Source organism: Poeciliopsis prolifica, unplaced genomic scaffold (assembly GCF_027474105.1).
Source record: "Poeciliopsis prolifica strain line A6 unplaced genomic scaffold, Auburn_PproV2 SCAFFOLD002, whole genome shotgun sequence".
NCBI lineage: Eukaryota > Metazoa > Chordata > Actinopteri > Cyprinodontiformes > Poeciliidae > Poeciliopsis > Poeciliopsis prolifica.
Window position 1 is genome coordinate 6,344,504 of NW_026562377.1, and position 19,993 is coordinate 6,364,496.

A 19,993-nucleotide genomic window follows, 5' to 3' on the forward strand; every position below is an offset into this window, starting at 1 on the left:
GTGTGTGTGTGTGTGTGTGTGTGTGTGTGTGGTGTGTGTGTGTATGTGTGTGTGTGTGTGTGTGTGTGTTTGCGTGTGTGTGTTCATACCAACAACATCCATATTGTCTCATTGTTTTAGGTGTCCCTCATTCACATCCATTCTTTATGTGAGTAATTTTTAAACTATATTACATGGAAAATGTTACATTTTTTACTCCGAAACAGAAATCTTCACTTTTACACACTGATAGCATAAATACTATACACCACTGTCTCTTCTGCTGATGCATTCAAACATTTTGCTCTTTAAAAGACAACAAAAAAAAGAAGAAAATTTGTTTCACATTTGCATCTGACACAATTTTTTTTTAATGTTGGTTGTTTTATTTGTTCTCGATTTGCTATCATCTTATCCTAAAATTGTCTTTGTCTTCAATGGTGAGGAATTCCCATCAAAGTTTTCCCCTTCTCTTAATACTTTAGGGAATTTTCAAACGTCGGGATGTATGGCTGTAATGCCCCAAGATTTGTTCTCCCTGAAAGAAACGATAGAGTAAGAATATATTAACTACAGAGCAACCTGGCTTTACGCGGTCTGCATTTTACTCTCACTTCACTTTTTAGATTTACCAATATGTTATGCATAAATATAGACGACGTATGCATATCGATATAGAAATCAATATGTGCTTTGCAGCATTCCTTTTATTTAAAATTTAAAGCCATGTTCATGCATTAAAAAGCAATTTCAATGTTTCTGACTGCAGGGTTTAGATGCAAATCCATGGGGCATTACGTTAAAAAACCATAAACATCATAAATTAGGAAATAGAAATTAAAAATGGAAGCAAAAATTAAGACGTTTAGCTTGTAGTTAATTACTGAATGCTCTCTCTTATGCTCTCTCTCTCTCTCTTGCATTTGCTGATGTGATAAACTTACATTCAAGAAGGAACACAAAAATATGGCAAGTGTAAATGAAAAATAAAAAACCCGTTTAAAGCAAAGTATTTTTATTCACACAAATTTAATAAGATATATAACAACCGTTTGGTCCATAAATATTTAAGGGGAAATAGTTTCTATACACCATCTTTATCAAGAAACAGGGAAACATGGACAATCTTGATAGAACACTTACTGTACTCAACTATTAACACGGAGATCAATATATAAGGTTCTTGGATTACCCAACTATATCTGAAAGAGTGCACAAATGCTTTCTATGACATCGCTGCCCCTCCCTCCTGCCCACTTTTTTTCTTGTTTTTTTACTTTTAAAACAGGATACACCATAAAAAGATCTTCGGAAATAAGATGCAAAACAGTACAAAACTAGTGAGGCGCCAAAAGGATGTGAGTCAGTTAACAAAGAACACATAGATCCTGAATTTCACAAACTCTCTCCCAAGTTATAGCATTAAGGCACATAGTAGAACTGAGTTAGGCGTCTACTTCATGAAGTAGATCAAGAGCGGCACTTTGTTCTGCAGGAGAACAAACTGTGATGCTCATAATGAAATCTGAAGGTTTTCTTGCTCCATCTATCAGCCAGAAGCGGGGTTGTTGGGGCGGGTTGTTGGTTTTGTTGTTTTAAACTATTATTTTTTTGGTCTGTTCAGTGGCAAGTGTCAATAAAGAAAGTGTAACAAACAGGGAACACATGGACAATGATTTCCTGCTGGCTTCTTCTCGCGACTCCACCCATCTGAGGTCAGATGTTTTGACTGGTTCTGTCAGCTCCTAAAGTCTAGTCTGCAGCGTCGCAACCGCCTAATTTCTCAGCCCCCGACTCTTTTTTTTTTTTTTTTTTCTTTTTTTGTTTTACATTTAAAATCACGTCATTACCCTGAGCAACATGATAAGGACAATAATGCACTTTTCTCTGGGCAGTATGTTGTCACTGTGTAACTGGGTTTAGCTGTGGGTCTGTGGATACGTTCACCAGGCTCTGTGAGAACCACAAGTCCCCAAAAGCAGAAAGCGCTCTGTCATACAGACGAGTGATTCCGACTGATCTGAATTTCCTCTGCTACTTTTTGTTTTCTTTTTTTTAAATCATCAGTTTCTACTAATGGATGCGCTGAACAGTTACCACTGCACAGAGTGTGGGATTTGCTTCTGGATTCATGAGAAAAACGCCCGAGTGTGGTTTCAGCTTCTGTCTGGTGGCCGTCTAGGTGCTTTACAATGTAAATTTAGATGCTTTTACATGTAGCTTCTGTCAGATTGCCGGCGTCTGATTCCGTCAAAGTCAGCCTTTCAGACTGAAAACATTCGGTATTAATTAAAGCCTGTTTTCTGGAGTTACCCATATACAGAACATTCGACAGGTTTTCCAAATTATTCCAACGCAGAACCAAAAAAATTAAAAAATCTTGATAGTGCGAACACAGTGCATACATATACATACTTCTGGCACTATTTTGTCTTTTATTTCACCAATTAACAATAAATTAGGGAGGGCGTGTTTCAAACATATTTTACTACAAATACACAAATTAAGTCAGATCAGACAGAGTCTAAATTTCCAGCCAAGTTTCAAGTTTTTTCCCCCCGAATAAAATCTGCAATCCAAGACAATTTTTTCAATCTCTTTAACTCCAAATAAGTCCAAGAATCCAAAAGTCAATCTTTGCAGCTTGAGATGCTACACATTAGAGAAATTTCCTAAGTGGTCGCTGCTGTTGTAGGCGTTGTTGTTCCTGTTTGTGTACACAGTACAGCACTGTCTCTTCCCAGGAGCTGTCTCTGCTTCATTTTAAAGGTGTCATTTACAAAAATAAATGTAACTTGAAGAAAAAAAAAATTTAAAGAAAGTCCAAAAAAAAGAGCAAAAACAAAACTCTGTTGAAATAACAATCAGTCTGATAGAGATAGCTTGTTAGAAAAGGTTTGTCAATGTAGTTTGCGAAGGGCTCCCCGAATCATGGCTGTCCAAACTAGAAGTGACGGAGGTCACTACAGTGATAGAGGGGTTTGTCAGGTCTGTTAGTGTGGCCGCGCTGGAGGGGGGGGTCAGGGCCCCACTGTCGGATGAGGGTGGAGGGAGTGAGGTGCCATCAGCCTTATCAACACCTCCATTCTCCTGTCGCAAAACGTTCCTTCTGAATTTGGCTCTTGCGTTTTGGAACCAAACCTGCAAACCAATCCCAGTGTGGCTTTTACTTTTTGTGTTTAAGTATAGTTGTTGTTTTTTGTTATTATTATTTTAAAGAAAGCACCAAATCATTACATATCAAATTATGACAGGTTTCACTGCAGTTTCCCTTCTCTTTAGATATATAAACCTTTATAATATGATCATTATTTTTGAACTATTGTGTAATTTTGACAGTAAATCAAATCAAAATCCTGCACCTATTTTTTTTTTTTTTTTAATGCAAGAGCTGCAGCTATAAGAAAATATGCACTCTCATTATGAGTAATATAACAGTGTTTAGCTTTCGGTTGCATTCTTTATTAGTACTTTTCAATTTTCTAGAAAAAAAATTGCATTTAACAGTTAACAAATTTAATGTAAAGGCCCCTGGATGTACATCTAACGTCTACATGGAACAACAAAACAAAGCAAAACTAAAAGAGATGAAATTGATGGCGTGAAACAAGGGGAGGTGGAGGGGAAGAGGGATGCAAACAGTCAGTGTGAGGGATGAAAACATCAGTAAAGAGGAATGGCTGCTTGCTTACCTGCAGAACTCTCTTAGTGAGGCCTGTTTTCTGAGCCAGCTGCTTTAAGTCCTTGGCGTCCGGGTTGTGGTTGATGGCAAAGTAGGATTTCATTGTCCGGAGCTGATGGTGCTTAAAGGAGGTCCGCATGCGCTTGGTCTTCTGCGTCGGAGCGTAGGCCTGCTGGTCTCGGTCCAAGTGGTCGGTGTCGTTCTCGTTGCAGCCTGGGAGCAGAGCGCAGTCAGAAAAATAAAATGCCGATCTGAATTACTAATGTCATTTGGGAACTAAAATTTCCAAAAATATTCTAAATCTTGTCAAAAATGAAAGTTATTAAAGTGGATAAATATCTGAATTTCACTGTGCACACAAACTGTTATGGTACATTAGATTAATCTAAAATTTTAACCTATGTTTTTGATTGCAAGATGATTCTAAAAATTGAATAATTCATTCCTTACAAATAAAACAGCCCTAAAATGGATTTAACTTGCTCCAAATAACTTAATTTGCCTCTAGGTGATGCAATACACTCAGAGACTGATAAGAAAAATACAGTTTACATTTTTAAAAAATGGCTAAAATCAAGGGTTTATAAGTAAATAAACATTACTTTAGTCACAATTGTTTTCTCAGTGAAAATGAATCAAATGCTATTTGATTTGAGAAGTTTGTTTACACATTTGTTGCTTGCTATGAGGCAGGCGCATGATGATTAAAATATGTGTTAACCAATACAGATGCAGCATACAACTGGAATCTACTGTTGTTTCATCTAAAATATATAGAAAGATATCGTTTTTAAAACCAACCAAAATAAAGCCAACAGTTTGATGAATTATTACAGTAACACGGGGTCCAGGCTAAATGCTCTCTGCTTGTGTTTGCAGGGACAAACAGGCCTAATGGGCCTCATTTGTCAGCAGCTTTGAGAGTAAAACACCTGAAATGGATTCACTAAACGGTATGCATGCTTGGCTAAACGCTCCACAGATGCTCCAGCATTTATCAGCCTGACAGAGAGAATCGCACCATTTCCCAAAGTTGGAAACTTTTTGGTAATTTCCTTCTTTTGAAATATAGACATTTGGTTTGCGAAGATTGGACTTTTATCATTTCTGCTGCAAATGAGTGAAAATCTAATATGCAAACAAGAAAATTGCATTGATTTTTTTTTTGTTAACTTGTTTTGCTATTTGAGGACAATAATATATATTCAGCTCATTACCTAAAGAGCAAAAACACAAGCAGCTTCATTATAGGAGCGATGGATGTTATATAATGTTATAAAACGTGTTTAAAATCTGCTCTTTCACGTAGAAGCACAAAAACTTCTTTCTCTATTATTATTATTTTTAATGCATCATGAACGCATGCATCCCCCTGTCTGCTTTCTGTGCTCCAGTCCTCACTGGACGGTGTTTCTCAGCGTCACCCACTAGGGGGCTCCACATGCACAGGAGAGCAACGTGTTCACCGAGCGGTGGGGAATACACACCTTTCCCCTGGTGGAAACATGCATGGATGTTCCCACTGAAGCACAAACAAAACCTCAAACGAAACCTCTTCCAATTTGTCAGGAATGTGAGTCTCTGGGTTTGACATGTCGGTGCATTAACATGAACAGTGTGAGACAGTAATGGGACATGTACACTCAGCCTGTTCAAAATGGCAAAGTCAAAAAATAAATAAAAAAGAAGGAGGGGAGGAGGGGATCATACTTCTGCTGCTGGAGCTGAAAAGCTTTATGTTTTACAGTTTTACCCGAAGCATTTATTAGACCCAAAATAAAGAATACGACTGATATACATTTATTTGTTTAAATAAAGTTACAAAGTGGCAAAAAAAGAGTCCAAACTTGATTTTATTCATTTATATTGTTGTATGTAAGTATATAAAATACACAATTTCAATCTAATATATTCTACAAATAAATTAGGAAATTAAATAACCCGACTGGGACCTTTACTTTGTCTGTGCTGCCTAATAATGACGTAATGTAGACAAGATTTAACGGAGGGATTTATTGTAAGTGGCTTTTTACCGCTTTGAATTATTCAGTATAACTTTTTATCTGCTGTGACTCAGTTTCACTTTAATGAGGTGGAGTTTTAGACTAACACAATTTATTATTATTATTATTATTATTATTATTATTATTATTATTATTATTATTATTGAAATTATCTATCTATCTATCTATCTATCTATCTATCTATCTATCTATCTATCTATCTATCTATCTATCTATCTATCTATCTATCTATCTATCTATGTTATTCTATTAAAAACTCCCACATGACAGATTCTCACTGGGACTTTTATTGCGTCTGGAGCTTAATGAATTAATACGGACATCATTTAGCTGTGAGATTTACAATTGCCTGTCAGTGTTTTTTCTTTCCTTTGTTTTTTCCTGTTGTGACGGCATTGTGGAGCGTAAACAAATCACAAAAGCTATCCTACTTCCTATAAAAGCAACAGTGGGAACTTTAAGATTTGCATAATCCTTCGCAGTTGTGTTTGGGGAAAATAAAGCTCTTTTTTCTTTTCTTTTCTTTCTTTCTGTCGAGCGCAGCTCGGACTGTACGGTGTTCTGTGCCTGTCCCTGCTGCAGGCCCCTGTGCGCGGAGCTGCTCTGTCCCTGAGAACCGCACTGACCGCCGCGCAGGAGGCCAGGGATTCCAACGTCACCTTCAATTAACAAGGAACAATTAACGCGCAGATTACCCCTATTCCTCCCCCTGCTCCATTCAGCGGGGGAACAGGGGAAACTGGGCGCACAATGACAAACTTTCTCAACCGCACACTAATTCGCAGAAAACGACAACAAAATGGGGACGCTTCGGGGAAGGTTGGGGGGTCGGGGTCGTAACATTCAAGCGACTGAAAAAGAAAGATTTCAGACGAAAAGTGGAGATTTAACGCAGGATTACGCAGCGAGGATCCAGTTTAGTAGCTTGGAAAAACAAACTAGTAAAATATTTGTTTCCCTCAAAGCAATCCTCCTCCTCCCCCCCAACACTGTAAAGTCATCAAGATATAATTTCAATATAATTATAGAAGTTGACGGGCAGGTTGACGCAGAGGTCAAATTTCGATTATGGGCCGCTTTGTGTAATCTCGGAAACGGTGCGTAAAAAGACGCCTTAACAGAAAGCTGAGGCTCTACGAGCCTCAAATAATGTTTAATGTCTTTTTTTAAAGGCCTAAATAAGACGTGTATTTATTTTTTAAAAGCTGCAGAACGGGGAGGGGGGCAGGGGGGCTTAGAGCGGAATGCGAGGAAATTAATCAGATTAGGAAACAAAGGATTTTGTGCGTAACGGAAGCAAAATTGATCTTCTTAAAATAAAAACGAAATTATATATATATATATATATATATATATATATATATATATATATATATATATATATATATATATATATATATATATGATCCAATGTTTATTTATTTATTTATTCTGATTCTGAGTGAAAACGAGCTGAAAAGACGGGAACAAAAGGAGCGTCCCCAAAGAGAAGCAGTTTCTTGCTCGACAAAATTTCTGTGAAAGCTCTCAAAGTTAACCTTCCATCGGCTCCTGGGAGCTTTTAGGATGTAGGCCTAAATATTCTGCAGCAATTAATATTCTGCAGAAATTATGCGAGCGGTCGTGATTCGTCTTACTTTGCTCTGCTGCTGCTGGACCAGTCCAATTTTTGTTTTAAGGTCAAACTGTAACTTCAGCTCCGGGTTGGAAAACATATTTTAAAGCCCGTGCATGTGAAGCTGTGAGGGCCCCACCCCCCTCGCCCCTGGACCACTCACCTGTGTTGTAGCTGGGTATGTCTATCCCCATGGCCGGGCTCTTCCTCTTGCGCGGCCTCCCTTTCTGCGCCGTCCCCGTGCCGTTGAAGTAGGGCAGCGCGAGGCCGCCTCCTTTGGCCGCCAGCTCGGCGAAGTTGAGCTGCGGATGGTAGTCCTGGCCCTGCACCAGCGTCTCGAAGTGGAGCCTGCAGTACACCAGGCTGTCCTTCATGCCGAAGTGGTCGCCCGTGGTCAGGGTTTTGTTGCACGTGGTGCACGTGAAGCAGCTCAGGTGGTACACGGAGTCGCGCGCTCGCATCACCATCTCCGAGGCGGAAATCCCGAGGTGGCAGCGCGCGCACCTCTGCACGGAGAACCTTCTGGAACAGACGCATCGTCAAAAAAAAAATAAAAAAATCCAGCATACATAAAATAATAATCTCCAATTTGGCAGAATGCTAACTTGAAGCTGGCTAACATGGGGGGTTACAGTGTTCAGGTGAGGGGGGCCGTGTGTGTGTGACTCAGTTGTAATGTATGCACGATTAGGGCCGCACTTTGATGTCGCTAATAGCCACATCTGGCTTGTAACTGAGTGTGTGCGTGTGTGTTTACACAATTTCTCCCTTAAATGTAGAAAAACTCAACCCTGACCTCAATCATGGCTTCATGCAGCACAATCAGTCTCACCATATTTGATAAAACAAAATAGAAGTTAGCCAAAAGAATAAAAAAAAATAATGCTTCTGTTTATACAGTTATATTTTGTATTAATGATTGCATTCCTCGTATGTCCGCTTCATTTCAATGTGAGAATGTGGGGAAAGCTCAACAGCGCCCAGGAAAAAAAGCCACAAACGGGTTACTTTAAAACTAAACGACGGCTTTTAAAGCTCAAAACGAGTAAAAAGCGCAAGGAAAAAGAGACGGTGACTCATGCATTCATGTCCATGTGGTTAACATTATACAGTCACAGCATTCCTGCCTGAGCCAGTGCCGAATACACTTGAATTTCAGTATCAAAACTTGTTTCCAGGATCACCACCATGATGTGAGTGTGCAAGAATGAGGCCTGAAGCAAGATCACTGGATCACAGTCTGCACTGACATGGCTGCACTAAAGAGCTGAGCGTTTAAAACGCGCCGACGTTCATCCAAGGTCTTACCTGTAGTAATCCTCCTTGCAGTAAATACTCCCATCCTTGGCAAAGCACGTCAGCTCCGACTCCAGCGCCAGCTTACATTCACAGCATTTGAGGCACCGCAGATGCCACTGTTTGTCCACGGCCAGGAGGTAGTATCTGTCCGAGATCTTCCCACCGCAGCCGGCGCACAGGGCAGGCTTCTCCGGGCTCATGGAGGTCATGGTCTGCATGGGGAAAAAACAAGGCGTGAGAGGGGCGAGATTACCAAACCATCTCGTTCATTTATATAGAATTTGTTTATATATATATATATATATATATATATATATATATATATATATATATATATATATATATATATATATATATATATATATTATATATATATATATATATATATATATATATATATATATATATATAATATTAAGTACGGAGTTAAATATTTGTAGTTTTTGTTTTTCCTTGGGTAACTGTTATATCTAATCTGTTTAGATCTACACTTTTTGTTTAATGTAGTAATAATAATAGGCCTAATAACAATAATAATAATAATTCTAAATATAAAAATAACCACAAGGTGTCAAATTGTCAAATTATTTAGATCTACTTCAAATATATTGTTTTGGGTTTCTTTTGAGTTTTTTCTTCTTTTTTTATTTTTTATTTTTTTAGTTAGAATAGCCGTATTTAATAGTTCAATAAATAATTATTTGATTTTTCAGAATACATTATTAAGTTGTGTTTCAAATGAGAAAAAATTCGAGCACAATGTTAAGCCTAAAATAAAGATGTGTGTTAATGCAGCTCAGGTCTGCTTACCTCAGAAACTCTACAGTCTCGCATCACCTGACATGATCGAGCATTAAAAAGTGAATGTGGGTCTGAATTCGGGCTCCATCTCCGCGGTTCTTACCGACTCCCTGCCGTTGAGCTGCATGCCCTTCGCCAGGCGCGACTCCGTCTTCGTCCTTCTCTCCATCTCCTCCATGATCCCTTGGATGTGATCCCCGGAGATCCCGTGGAAAAGCATGGCTCCCGGTCCTGGACACAACGTGCAACTGCTCGCCTCTGTTTTGCAGCTCACAACTTCCATATACCGTGCCTCTGCGCTGCGCCCCGTTCTCCTTTTTATTTTTTTTTTAACTCTCTCTCTCTCCCTCTTTTTTTTTTTTTTTTTTTTTTTTTGTTTTTTTGTTTTTTTTTTTTCTCAGTGCATCCGACTGGGCTCTACACAAAACACAAAACAGGACAAAAAAAAACAAACAAACAAAAAAACCCAAACCAAACCCTGGTGATTTAGACCACCTCCTCGGCTGAAAGCAGGGAAAAAACTACAGCATGGGTGGGACAGGAGGAGAGGCGCTGAATTCCTGCTTCCCGTGAATGTCTCTCATCCAGGAAAAGAAGAAAAAAAAGTATATAGTCCAAATGATGCGACAAAACGGTGTAGAAGCTGTGGAGGAGAGGGACCAGGGGAGAAGGAGGGGGCTACAGTGTGAACAGTTGCCAAAAAATAATGTCACAAAGTTTTGGGTTTCTTCTTTTTGTGCTGCAGGAGGAAGGGAGGGGGCTCCTCGGTGCTTGGAGGTCAGGTTGGGACTGCCTGGATTTGAGAACCGTGTTGTATTTGTGAAGAGAGCAGAGCAGAGCCGGCCCAGTCTGAATAATTTGGTAGGAGGAGTCCTCTCTCTCTCTCTCTCTCTCTCTCTCTCTCTCTCTCTCTCTCTCTCTCTCTCTCTCTCTCTCTCTCTCTCTCTCTCTCTCTCTCTCTCTCTCTCTCTCTCTCTCTCAGATTCACCTCTGATTTTCTATTCACCAACAAAGAGCTGTCACTATTTCATCAAAAAGCATCACTTTATCCTCACGTTTTCATTGCCTTTATTGAACCTTAAAAAAACATGTCCCTAAAATAAATCAAAATATTATATTATATTATATTATATTATATTATATTATATTATATTATATTATATTATATTATATTATAAATTGAATGTAATTGATATACTTAAATATGTATCCAAAGCTTAGTAAATATAAAATATTTTTGTAAATGTATATAAAACACAGAAAAGAAAAACTACATTTCCCACTGTGTTGCGTTTACGGACAGTTTTATTCCGAAACCGCGCTGCTATTTGGCTCAGGTTGTGGGTTTTTATGTCCTGAACTAAGGCAATAAATCTTCCTGCTGTACAGCAGGGCGGGGCTGTGATCAGTGACAGTGCAGAGGGCGGGGACAAGTTGCATTAATACCATTTTGAAATAATAATAATAATAATAATAATAATAATAATAATATAATAATAATAATAATAATAATAATAATAATAATAATAATAAAATGTAGCATATTATTAGGATTTTGTCCAAAACACTATAATTTTTTTAACTGAAAAAATTAGGATAAATATTGTATGTATACTTTTGTATTGACCAAGTTCATCTCTATTTCCATTTGATGGAAAATCAGTTGTTTTTTTTTTAACTGCAAGAAGTACATTTTCTCTTTCCACAATGCTGTGATAAAAACACCTTAACATGTACCTGTAAACGTCATGCAGAACAAAACTCCCTCTCCTTTCCATTATGTCACATTTTTGCAGGAATCGGCTCATCAACACATTTCATCTCTTGTTAGACGTGATAAACCTTATTTACCAACAGGAGACTTGATGGGATGGAGCTTCACCATAACGTTTTGGTAATATTCTCTAAAAAGATTGCATGGAATTCTATTAAATATTGCATTTCACGAGAGCCACTGTGGAGCAATATAATAAAGATCAGTGTCACTTTTAAAGGGTGTGAAAGCTGTTTTATATGAAATAAAAAAAAGAAGAAGGACCAGACTTAAAGGGTTTCAGCTGCAGGACCAGAAGGGAGTGAAAACTACCCAGGCTCACACAGGGAGCATGGGCCGGATTTAGGAGCATGGGGGGCCCTGGGATGGAGTCAGTTTTGGTGCCTTATTCACTAATTAGTTTGTTTGACATTAACTTTGAAGTTTTATGCCTTATTCACATATAAATAGGTTTTCTGAGACAATCTTTTTAACTGCTCTTTCAAAACAAACAAACAAAAATCCTCATTAAAAAAAAAAAAAAAGCAGCAGCAGTGTCAGTTCTGGAAACACACTCACACAAGAAAGGCCCAAATCTTTCTGGTACCATGCATTCCTGGGATGAATCCACAAAGAAAGCAGATGTGGAATGTGGCCTCCAAGATATATGCACTGATATATTCTAACTATTTTTATTTATTTATTTATTTTTCATAAATAAAATCCACATAAAAATATGAAATGTGTCTTGACGCCCCTCTAACTCTGGGCCCTGGGCTACTGCCCCTGTAAGCCAGCTTTAGGTCCAGTCCGGGGATCCAGGCCTGATTGCAGTACTAATAATTAACTTGATTGGAGAAATACTCATAAAGTGACATTATAGTTCCAATAATAGATTTGCACATTCTCAGGAGGGTTTGCAGGTGCGGATGCTTCATTTCCAGACATATAAGATCATTGTGACACCCCACCACCATCACCACCACCACCTCAAGCTCTCTCTCACACCCCCCAGTGAAGTTGTGTTGGCTTTAATTGGAGGCCCCTTGATAGCAGCGCTGTAAGCTGAAGCCTGAACCTTCCTGGACGGGCTGGAGCTGCAGCTGTTCTCAGAGCAGAAACCTTCATTTGCTCTCTGTCAGGGTCTCAGCAGCAGCCGCAAAGCGGTGAGAATGGACAAAACGGATCGCATTTCACCTGGACAAAGACACCCCGAGAGGGCGAAAAAAGGAGCAAACCATCTCTGTGTGAAATTCATTCACGCTGCTGACTTGTTTTGGATTTTTTCCCCCTCCTTTAGAAAATATAAATTTGGTTCATCCAAACGCATTAGAATTTTAAAGTCTAACATGTATAAGATAATGTAATTTTTTTTTGTCTCGTTAGTTTTGACCCGTTGCCTCCAGCGCTGGCATTTCATTTGACTGGAGAGGCTTTAAGCAGCGTGTCAGTGAACCAGGGGATGAAGAAATCAGCTCTTTGTTGCTGTCGTTTGGTTTCATTTCTTCCCCATTTCTATTCGCAGCCATGAACTCACGAGCCCTTTGGAATTTATTTATTTGCGAAAATAAATAAATAAATACTTAGACTTTAATCATTCTTATATAGACTCTAGGCTTAAATGACGCCAAATAAAAAAAAAACATATACCTATCATATTGAAACGTGAGTTTTATTTTGAAGGATTAAATGAAAAGTGTAATTTATTGATTACACTTATATATATATATATATATATATATATATATATATATATATATATATATATATATATATAATATATATATATATATATATATATTGCTTAGTAACAATTAGTACCAATTACTTAAATAATAAAAATTGCAAACGTCCATTTTTCCTCCTAATTTTTATAATTATCGTCATTGAGCAGAGACTCTTATAAATCAAAACTGTGAAAGTTCTCAGATCCAAATTAAAGCGCCTGGATTTTGATGCTTTAGCGCGTTTTTTATTTTTTTTTAAATTTTATTTATTTTTTTCTTCATATTTTAAAGCCACCTGCAAAATCCCGAGTTTTGGCCAATAAACGATCACAGATTTGCTGGCAGCATAAAAAATAAAAAATAAAAAAATCAATCCGTGGCCTCACCTTCCATCACATCCCGGTTCATCCTGCAGAATATCAACCGTGTCATCGTTACATCCTCACATGCGCCGCACGCATTTCTCAACCCACATTCCTCCGTCGATTTCCGTCAGTTTTTTGCGTTGTTTTTTTTTTTTTTTTTGCGTCAAATCAAGCCCCGCTCTGTGTTATTATCGCCCCAACACTGAAGAGTTGCAGAAAGGGTCTTACCTGAGGCTGTGAGATCCCCCTGTGCGGCGCGCAGGCGGAGGAGCTGCGGACTGTGCGCGCAGAGCGGAGGAGACAGACAGGCGGTGGAGACGCTGCCTGTAGATGGGGGGGCTTGGGGGGCGAGGAGGGGGCGGGTGGTCGTCGTTTCAGAGCGCGCAGCTCCCGTTCGTGCGTCAATTAAACACAAGACATTTAAATATTCCCCTCTCTCTTGCATGCAGAAAGCCCTCAACAGAGAGCAGCAAACAGGAGAACGGCAAGGCGCGACCCAATGGCCTCCTCTGCATGGAGGATTTAATTCCCAAACAAGAACAGAAACTGTGTTAAAAAGCGGCTGTTAACTTTTAAAACACATTACTCTTATTATTTCAAAATCTTAATGCAAAACGCGAATGCATCTGCTCCAAATTTTTGGTCGTAATAAAGGTAAATGAGAGTCACGGTCACAAAACGCAGCAACACCCGCGAATGTTTGTGTTTGCGCAGAGATTAGAAGGGAACGGCAGCAGCTTCAGGTTCCCTCTGTCTGCAGAGGTTTGTGTGAATGTGCAATAATAAAGGTGCGCAGTCAAACTCGATCAATCAGAAGATGTGGAGCACAGCAACACACAGCTGCAAAACAAGAATGGCTTCTGTCTTCAATAAGCACATGCCAAATTGAAATAACACAGTGCGCGCTAATTTGTGTGTTTTTGCAGACGGGAACAAACAAAGTGGAGCCTGAACTCACAGCAGTGATTTAAGCATTGCATGTTTTACCCCTCACTTTCTCTTGTTTTTGAATGATGGTTATTACCCAGAAGACATATTTATTCTGAATAATGTCTGATTTTAAAATAATTATAAAAAAATATATAATATAAATATATTTATTTTGCACATTTTAGAAAGATTACAAAGTGTCATGAATAAAGAGTAGCAGAAAAGCCCATAATACATTTAATACTAATGAATCTTTAGGTTCATATTTGTCCCCTTCCAGGCATAATTATTATGCATGGAAATTGCCAAATAAAAATTAAAACAACAATAATTTAAAATGATAGAAATGAGAAGTCAGCATGTTTTATAGGGAGAATCAAACCATGTCAACTTTCATCTTCCTGAAATATTCCTTAAATCCTAATCCATTTTTATCATCACCGTTTTATCTCAATGAAGAGGATGAAGTTTAGAAAAAGGTGATTTCATTTGGAGAGGTTTTATCATTTATTTTCTGGCAATCTGAACGACAACATGACAACCATCTGTTACATTACAGAGCATAAAGTGCTGGCCCCATTTGAACTGCATGTTTATTGTGAAATAGATGAGAAAATGGGCAGCATCCAGGATAGGATGTCCAAGGAGAACAACACACACACACACACACACACACACACACACACACACACACACACACACACACACACACACACACACGCATATACACAAGCGCGCGCGCACATGGAGGCTCAGATGGACAGATTTCAAATGACAACAAGTTAACAGAGTACAGCGGTGCTGGGAGCAAAAGGGTGACAATTAATTACTCCTCTGCATAAACGGTCATGTGCCACACTGCTAACAGTCATTTTGCTTTGCTTCTTCAGCCTGGGTTGACATCACAGTGCATCTCATCAATAATGCAGCGACGGCGAGATCCGTTTCACAGCGCGCCACGCACGGCACGTCAACGCGCACGTGGCCGTTTCTCCGCGCCTGACACCCAGAAACACGCGCGGCTCTGCGTCCCTCCCGGGCTCCGCGGCGCGACCCGTCCCGGACGCCGTGGCTCCGATCTGCTGCAGGGCACGGTGGGCTGGATTACCACACATCCACGGTTCATGTGGCGTTATCATTTCTGGGTCACCTCCAGTGACACTCTGTCTTGCAGAGCAGCTCTCCCCGAGCATGGACAGAGAAGGAGGTGGAGGAGGAGGAGGTGGAGGAGGAGGGATGACTCCCCGGCTCTCCCAGGATCCACTGTGGAGCAGGGAACCACAAGCTAAACACTGACAGAATGAAGGAAAGGGAAGGGGAGAGGGGGATGAGGGGGGCTGAGGAGGAGGAAGAGAGGGAGGAGAGAAGCACTGTAAAGCTTTATAGTCACATGTATCACAGTCACATGGAGCCTGGGTGGGTGGGTGAAAGGATGGAGAGATGTTTACAGGCACAAAATGACCATGAAGGGAACATTTTTGAAGGAAACGGGAAATATCAGAACAGCCGATTTACTTGATTTTAAAGCAGCTTAATCAAATCTTCTGCTGAGATTATGGTTATGTTTTTGCATATCTTGTTGGTCATTTCTATCCAACTCAAACTCCCTGCTTCCTCCACTTTCTCCCCCCACCCTCCTTTTATCTCCCTCTATCTTTCCCTTCCCTTCCCTCCCTCCTCCGATCTCCTCCCTGCTCTGCTCTGCTGGAGCTCAAATCACAACCCCGGTCCCTGGCAGATGGAGGATAGGAGAGAGAAGCTCTTAACTAGCCAGCCTGAGCCTCTGCTCTCTGCACACCAACTGCTGCCTGCCTCCCCTCCCTGCATCGGAGAGAAGCTCCACCATCACACACACACATAAACACACTCCTCCGGCTCCTCTGGGGACGCCGTATCCTCCCGGGGAATGGTGCGTGTATTAGTCCAGATCTGGCCACACTAGAAAGGACATGGAAACATAATAGATGGATGTTCTGTATCATAATATACTGGTTCAGGTTATGTTGTCAAACGGCCAGAGGTGGGAAGAGTAACCAAAAAATTGTCCTCAAGTAAGAGAAGCTTCAACGTTTTCTCACTCAAGTAAAATAATTTCTCAAGAGTAAAAAAGTGTTTGGTAAAATAACGACTCAAGTACTGAGTAACTGATCAAAACATCAATCATTTAATATTTAAAAATGACAAAATTCAGACGGACTGAAATGTGGAAATGTTGGTGTTTTACAAATCTTATATCAAAGTAATTAATGTAAGTAACAGAATTACAAAATAACAACATCAGGCAAAATAAACAAGTTTCCAAATCTGTTTCTTTCAATATAAAACTTATAAAATTGTAACAAAAACTGCAGGTGTATGTCTGTCTTTGGTGAATTTTTGGTTAAAACATGTTTGTTCCATCTCCATTTGGTGAAGTCACTCATAGTGGGTAGAGCATCCAGAATTTTTACTCCGGTAGAGTAAAAATATATTTGGTAAAAAGGCAACTAAAAGATACTTTTATTCAAGTACTTAATATTTAAAATATCACAACATCATTTAGACCAAAATATAAAGTTAGATGAAAACATTGGTATGTTAAAGGCCTACAATAACATAATTCATATATGTATAAAATAACTAAAACATAAGATAAATGGAAACATTTTTCCAAATCAATTTCTTTCCATGTACTGCAAACCTCATCAAACTTTAACAAAAACTGCAGGTGTGTCCAGTTCTTCATTCAGTGACAGAGTATTCATCCACTGTGAAATACTTCAACATAAGTAAATCCATCCAAGAAATCACTGAAGTCAGAGTAAAATTGCGTTTGTTATTTATTTATTTATTTTTTGGTGTTCTTTATTCAGGGAAGCTGCTCGCAGTGCAGAGTATCCAGAAGAGTAAAAGAAAAACGCACAGCGTCTATAAATGCTCCAAAAAGCACCTTCTATTCAAGTAAATGGAACTAGTTCTCTTAAAGACGCGATGTGAAGAAGCCAACGACATTGTCTGATGGGTGTGACAAGGAGTCACAGATATGAGCGCTTTAATGTAGAACCAGGCAGCGGTAAACAGGCCAGCGCGCTCCTCGGGCTCCCAGGTGCCTTTGACTGCCCCTGACTTTCATCTGGGCTCATCTGGCGGCCGCGGCTCCGCCTGGCATGAGCCTGACCACCAGTTGCGGTCTGAGGGAGAGGCAGCTCCTCTGTGCTATTTGCAGCCCTGTCTGTCCAAAGGAATCTGGTGCGCTGACTGTCACTCAGCGGCCGCGTGTTTTTTATCACTAATTCTACCACAGGGATGCGGTTGTCCATATGACCACTGCGGAGGCTGCTGCCCCGAGGCGAGCTGACACTGTCTGTGTAGAAGGACCAGACGTTGATGTAGGGGCTGTTCAAATGCTGCTTGAATATCAAGACACGCGCGCACGCCGCGTCACGGCCGCGCGCACACACACAAACGCACAAAGCAGTGCCCGACCAGTTGCTGGGACTGATGTTCCTTTCAGCCATCATAAGGCTGACACTCAAGGTTTTTTTTTTCTGTCTTCATGCCAACCCTGTGTCAGTTCCTGGCTGCTCTGTCCAACAGTGATGGAGACACTTTAACTGGCTGCGGCTGGGGCCTTTGGCCGCGGGGTTGCTGAGGCTCGGTGAGATGGTGGGGGCTGCTTGGCCTGTCAACTGGTTGTGACTGGGGCCCGTCTGCACGCAGATCCGATCTGGACAGCTCTCTCTTTCTCTGCAGCTAGTGGCATCGTCCTGCAGAAAGGCACACGGTGTAGAGCTGCCACTCTGCTCTCGTGCAGCATATGCTCCGGCTGAGGGTCAGAGATGTTCAGTCCAAAGTGCCTGAAATAAAAACCTCACATGTCTGCCTGACAGTTGTAGTGCAGCAGTAGATCTGCAGTGAGGAGGGCAAGTAAATCTGGTTTGCTCTTATGTTCACACTGGTATCACCCCAAAAAGCCAATATTATCGTGATTCAACTACCTTTGAAAATAACCTTCAATTAGGTATCAAACATACTTTCCATCAAGTCCACATTTCTGCAGCAACATTGATCTGATGTAATCATAAAATAATGATAATTAACACAAATGAAGGCTTGAAAACATCTACATGACATGTTTCATTCAGATACTGAAATAAATGAACTTTTCAATAATATTCTAATTTATTGGCTGAGTCTGTAGCTACATTGCTGGGGAAATAATTGGTTCCTTACAAATTTCTTGTGTTTTCATCACACTACATGAAGTAAATTTAATATTACATATAGCTTGAATAAAAACAAAATGTAGTTAAGGGGGGAAATCCAAGCCTACCTTGTCCACTATGAAATTAAAACTGCCCAAATTTGTAAATCATGAGTTAATTGGGATATATAAAATTTTTAGGTTAAATTTTACTCTTTATGCAGGAGAATAAATGAATTACTTAAACAAAATATATCTGACAACATGAAGTATGCTAAAAGCATACTTCATGCCATTGAGTTAAATTTCAAACTTAAACAGTCCATGTAACAATCATTTCACAATAGCCTAAGGTCCAGACTATCTGTACAAAGTAAAGATTAAAACAAGGGGCTGATTTTTACCAGGTTAAAAAATATATAAAAATGTTCATAAAAAAAGCCTAAAGCCTGTGATAGCTGTGAACTGATAAGATTCACCAGAATCTCCTGCTGTTTTGTCACAGTCACCAACTGTTTAGTTAGAGCATAATGTGGTGTGTGCATGTGTGTGTGTGGTGTGTGTATGTGTGTGTAGGGGGGAGTTGGGGTGGGTTTCAAACCTGGATGGGAAGACGTGGAGGGGATGAGGGCAGACATGAAAGTTGGCCTATTTCATGGTCAGGCTGCGGGACCGCCGAGGCCCTGAATGGCAATGCTGCTACTTTAATGTGACAGACAAGTCCCGAGGCAAAAAACCCCACGGAGCTGCAGCAGGCAAGCGGGCCCCAGGTAGGGCTGCAGTTGATGAGTGTGACACCTTCACCGTCCCGCTGCAGCCGCCGCACGCTCCGCTGCCTCTGCCTAGAGGAGCACCAACAAACCCGCCCCAAACAAACCCGCCGCAGAACCTGTCCTCCCCAGAACCTGTCCTCCCCAGCCAGTCATGTTGGCTATACTAGTCTCCTTTTATAGCCGCTCGAAGACCAGCCCTTGGGGATCCCACCTGCCGTGGACGCGGCGGCAGACACATCCTCTCCTCACGACGCTGTTTGCCCAATCAGGCGGAGACGGGCGAGTGTGTGTGGCATCTTCAGAGCAGCAGAAAGAGACGGAGGAGCCCGGAGGCACCGCGCTGCCTTCCCACATGCACTCACAAATCAAGCGGCGCCGCTTTCCCCGACGCCTCCTGCACGCACAGGTGGAGCTGCGTGAGCACTTGACCTCTCCATCTACCATTACTGTGGGCTACAAAGTGCTGCGTTAAGCGCAACCTTTCTTCTATATTGGCCTATTAGGAGCCACAGGGCGCTCTGATGGAGGGAGCATCCCTATGCATGTGTGCGTCTCAGCACGCTGGCGAACATGAGCTGATCTATTGCAGTCCTGGGATGAGAAGGCCCAGGAGTTCATTAGGGCTGCAGCTCTGGAGAGCAGCCGCGGGGAGCTGCGCTGTAGCCAAGTGTTGCCAGGAGGCTGAGCTGCGCGTCCGGTGGTGGGAGGCGGGGAGGGAGGGCTGCTGCTGATGTCCATGGCATGTTTGCTAACAGCCTGATTCCATCAAGTGCTGCAACAGCAGCGCAGCCAAGTGCGAGGGCTGACCCTCCCCTGCACCCCTCCACCTTCCTATTTTTAACAACACAGCGCATCAGTCAAA

General features: G+C 40.8%; 1 protein-coding gene across 4 annotated transcripts; it reads right to left on the reverse strand.

Moving 5' to 3' along the window:
• Window positions 1–37: 37 nt before the first annotated feature.
• lhx9 (LIM homeobox 9) lies at window positions 38–13,539 on the reverse strand. Of its 4 annotated transcripts, XM_055054353.1 has the most exons (6): window positions 13,474–13,539; window positions 9,504–9,631; window positions 8,609–8,811; window positions 7,464–7,822; window positions 3,672–3,874; window positions 978–3,120 (listed from the first exon to the last, which is right to left on the reverse strand). In XM_055054353.1, the coding sequence occupies exons 2-6, from the start codon at window positions 9,618–9,620 to the stop codon at window positions 2,866–2,868; spliced, it is 1,137 nt and encodes a 378-aa protein (XP_054910328.1). In that variant the 5' UTR covers window positions 9,621–9,631; window positions 13,474–13,539; the 3' UTR covers window positions 978–2,865. The 4 variants fall into 4 exon arrangements, with proteins under 4 accessions (XP_054910336.1, XP_054910328.1, XP_054910319.1 ...); XM_055054361.1 differs by lacking the exons at window positions 978–3,120; window positions 13,474–13,539 and adding an exon at window positions 38–517 and having other exon boundaries at window positions 9,504–9,809; XM_055054344.1 differs by lacking the exon at window positions 13,474–13,539 and having other exon boundaries at window positions 7,464–7,819; window positions 9,504–9,811.
• Window positions 13,540–19,993: the final 6,454 nt, after the last annotated feature.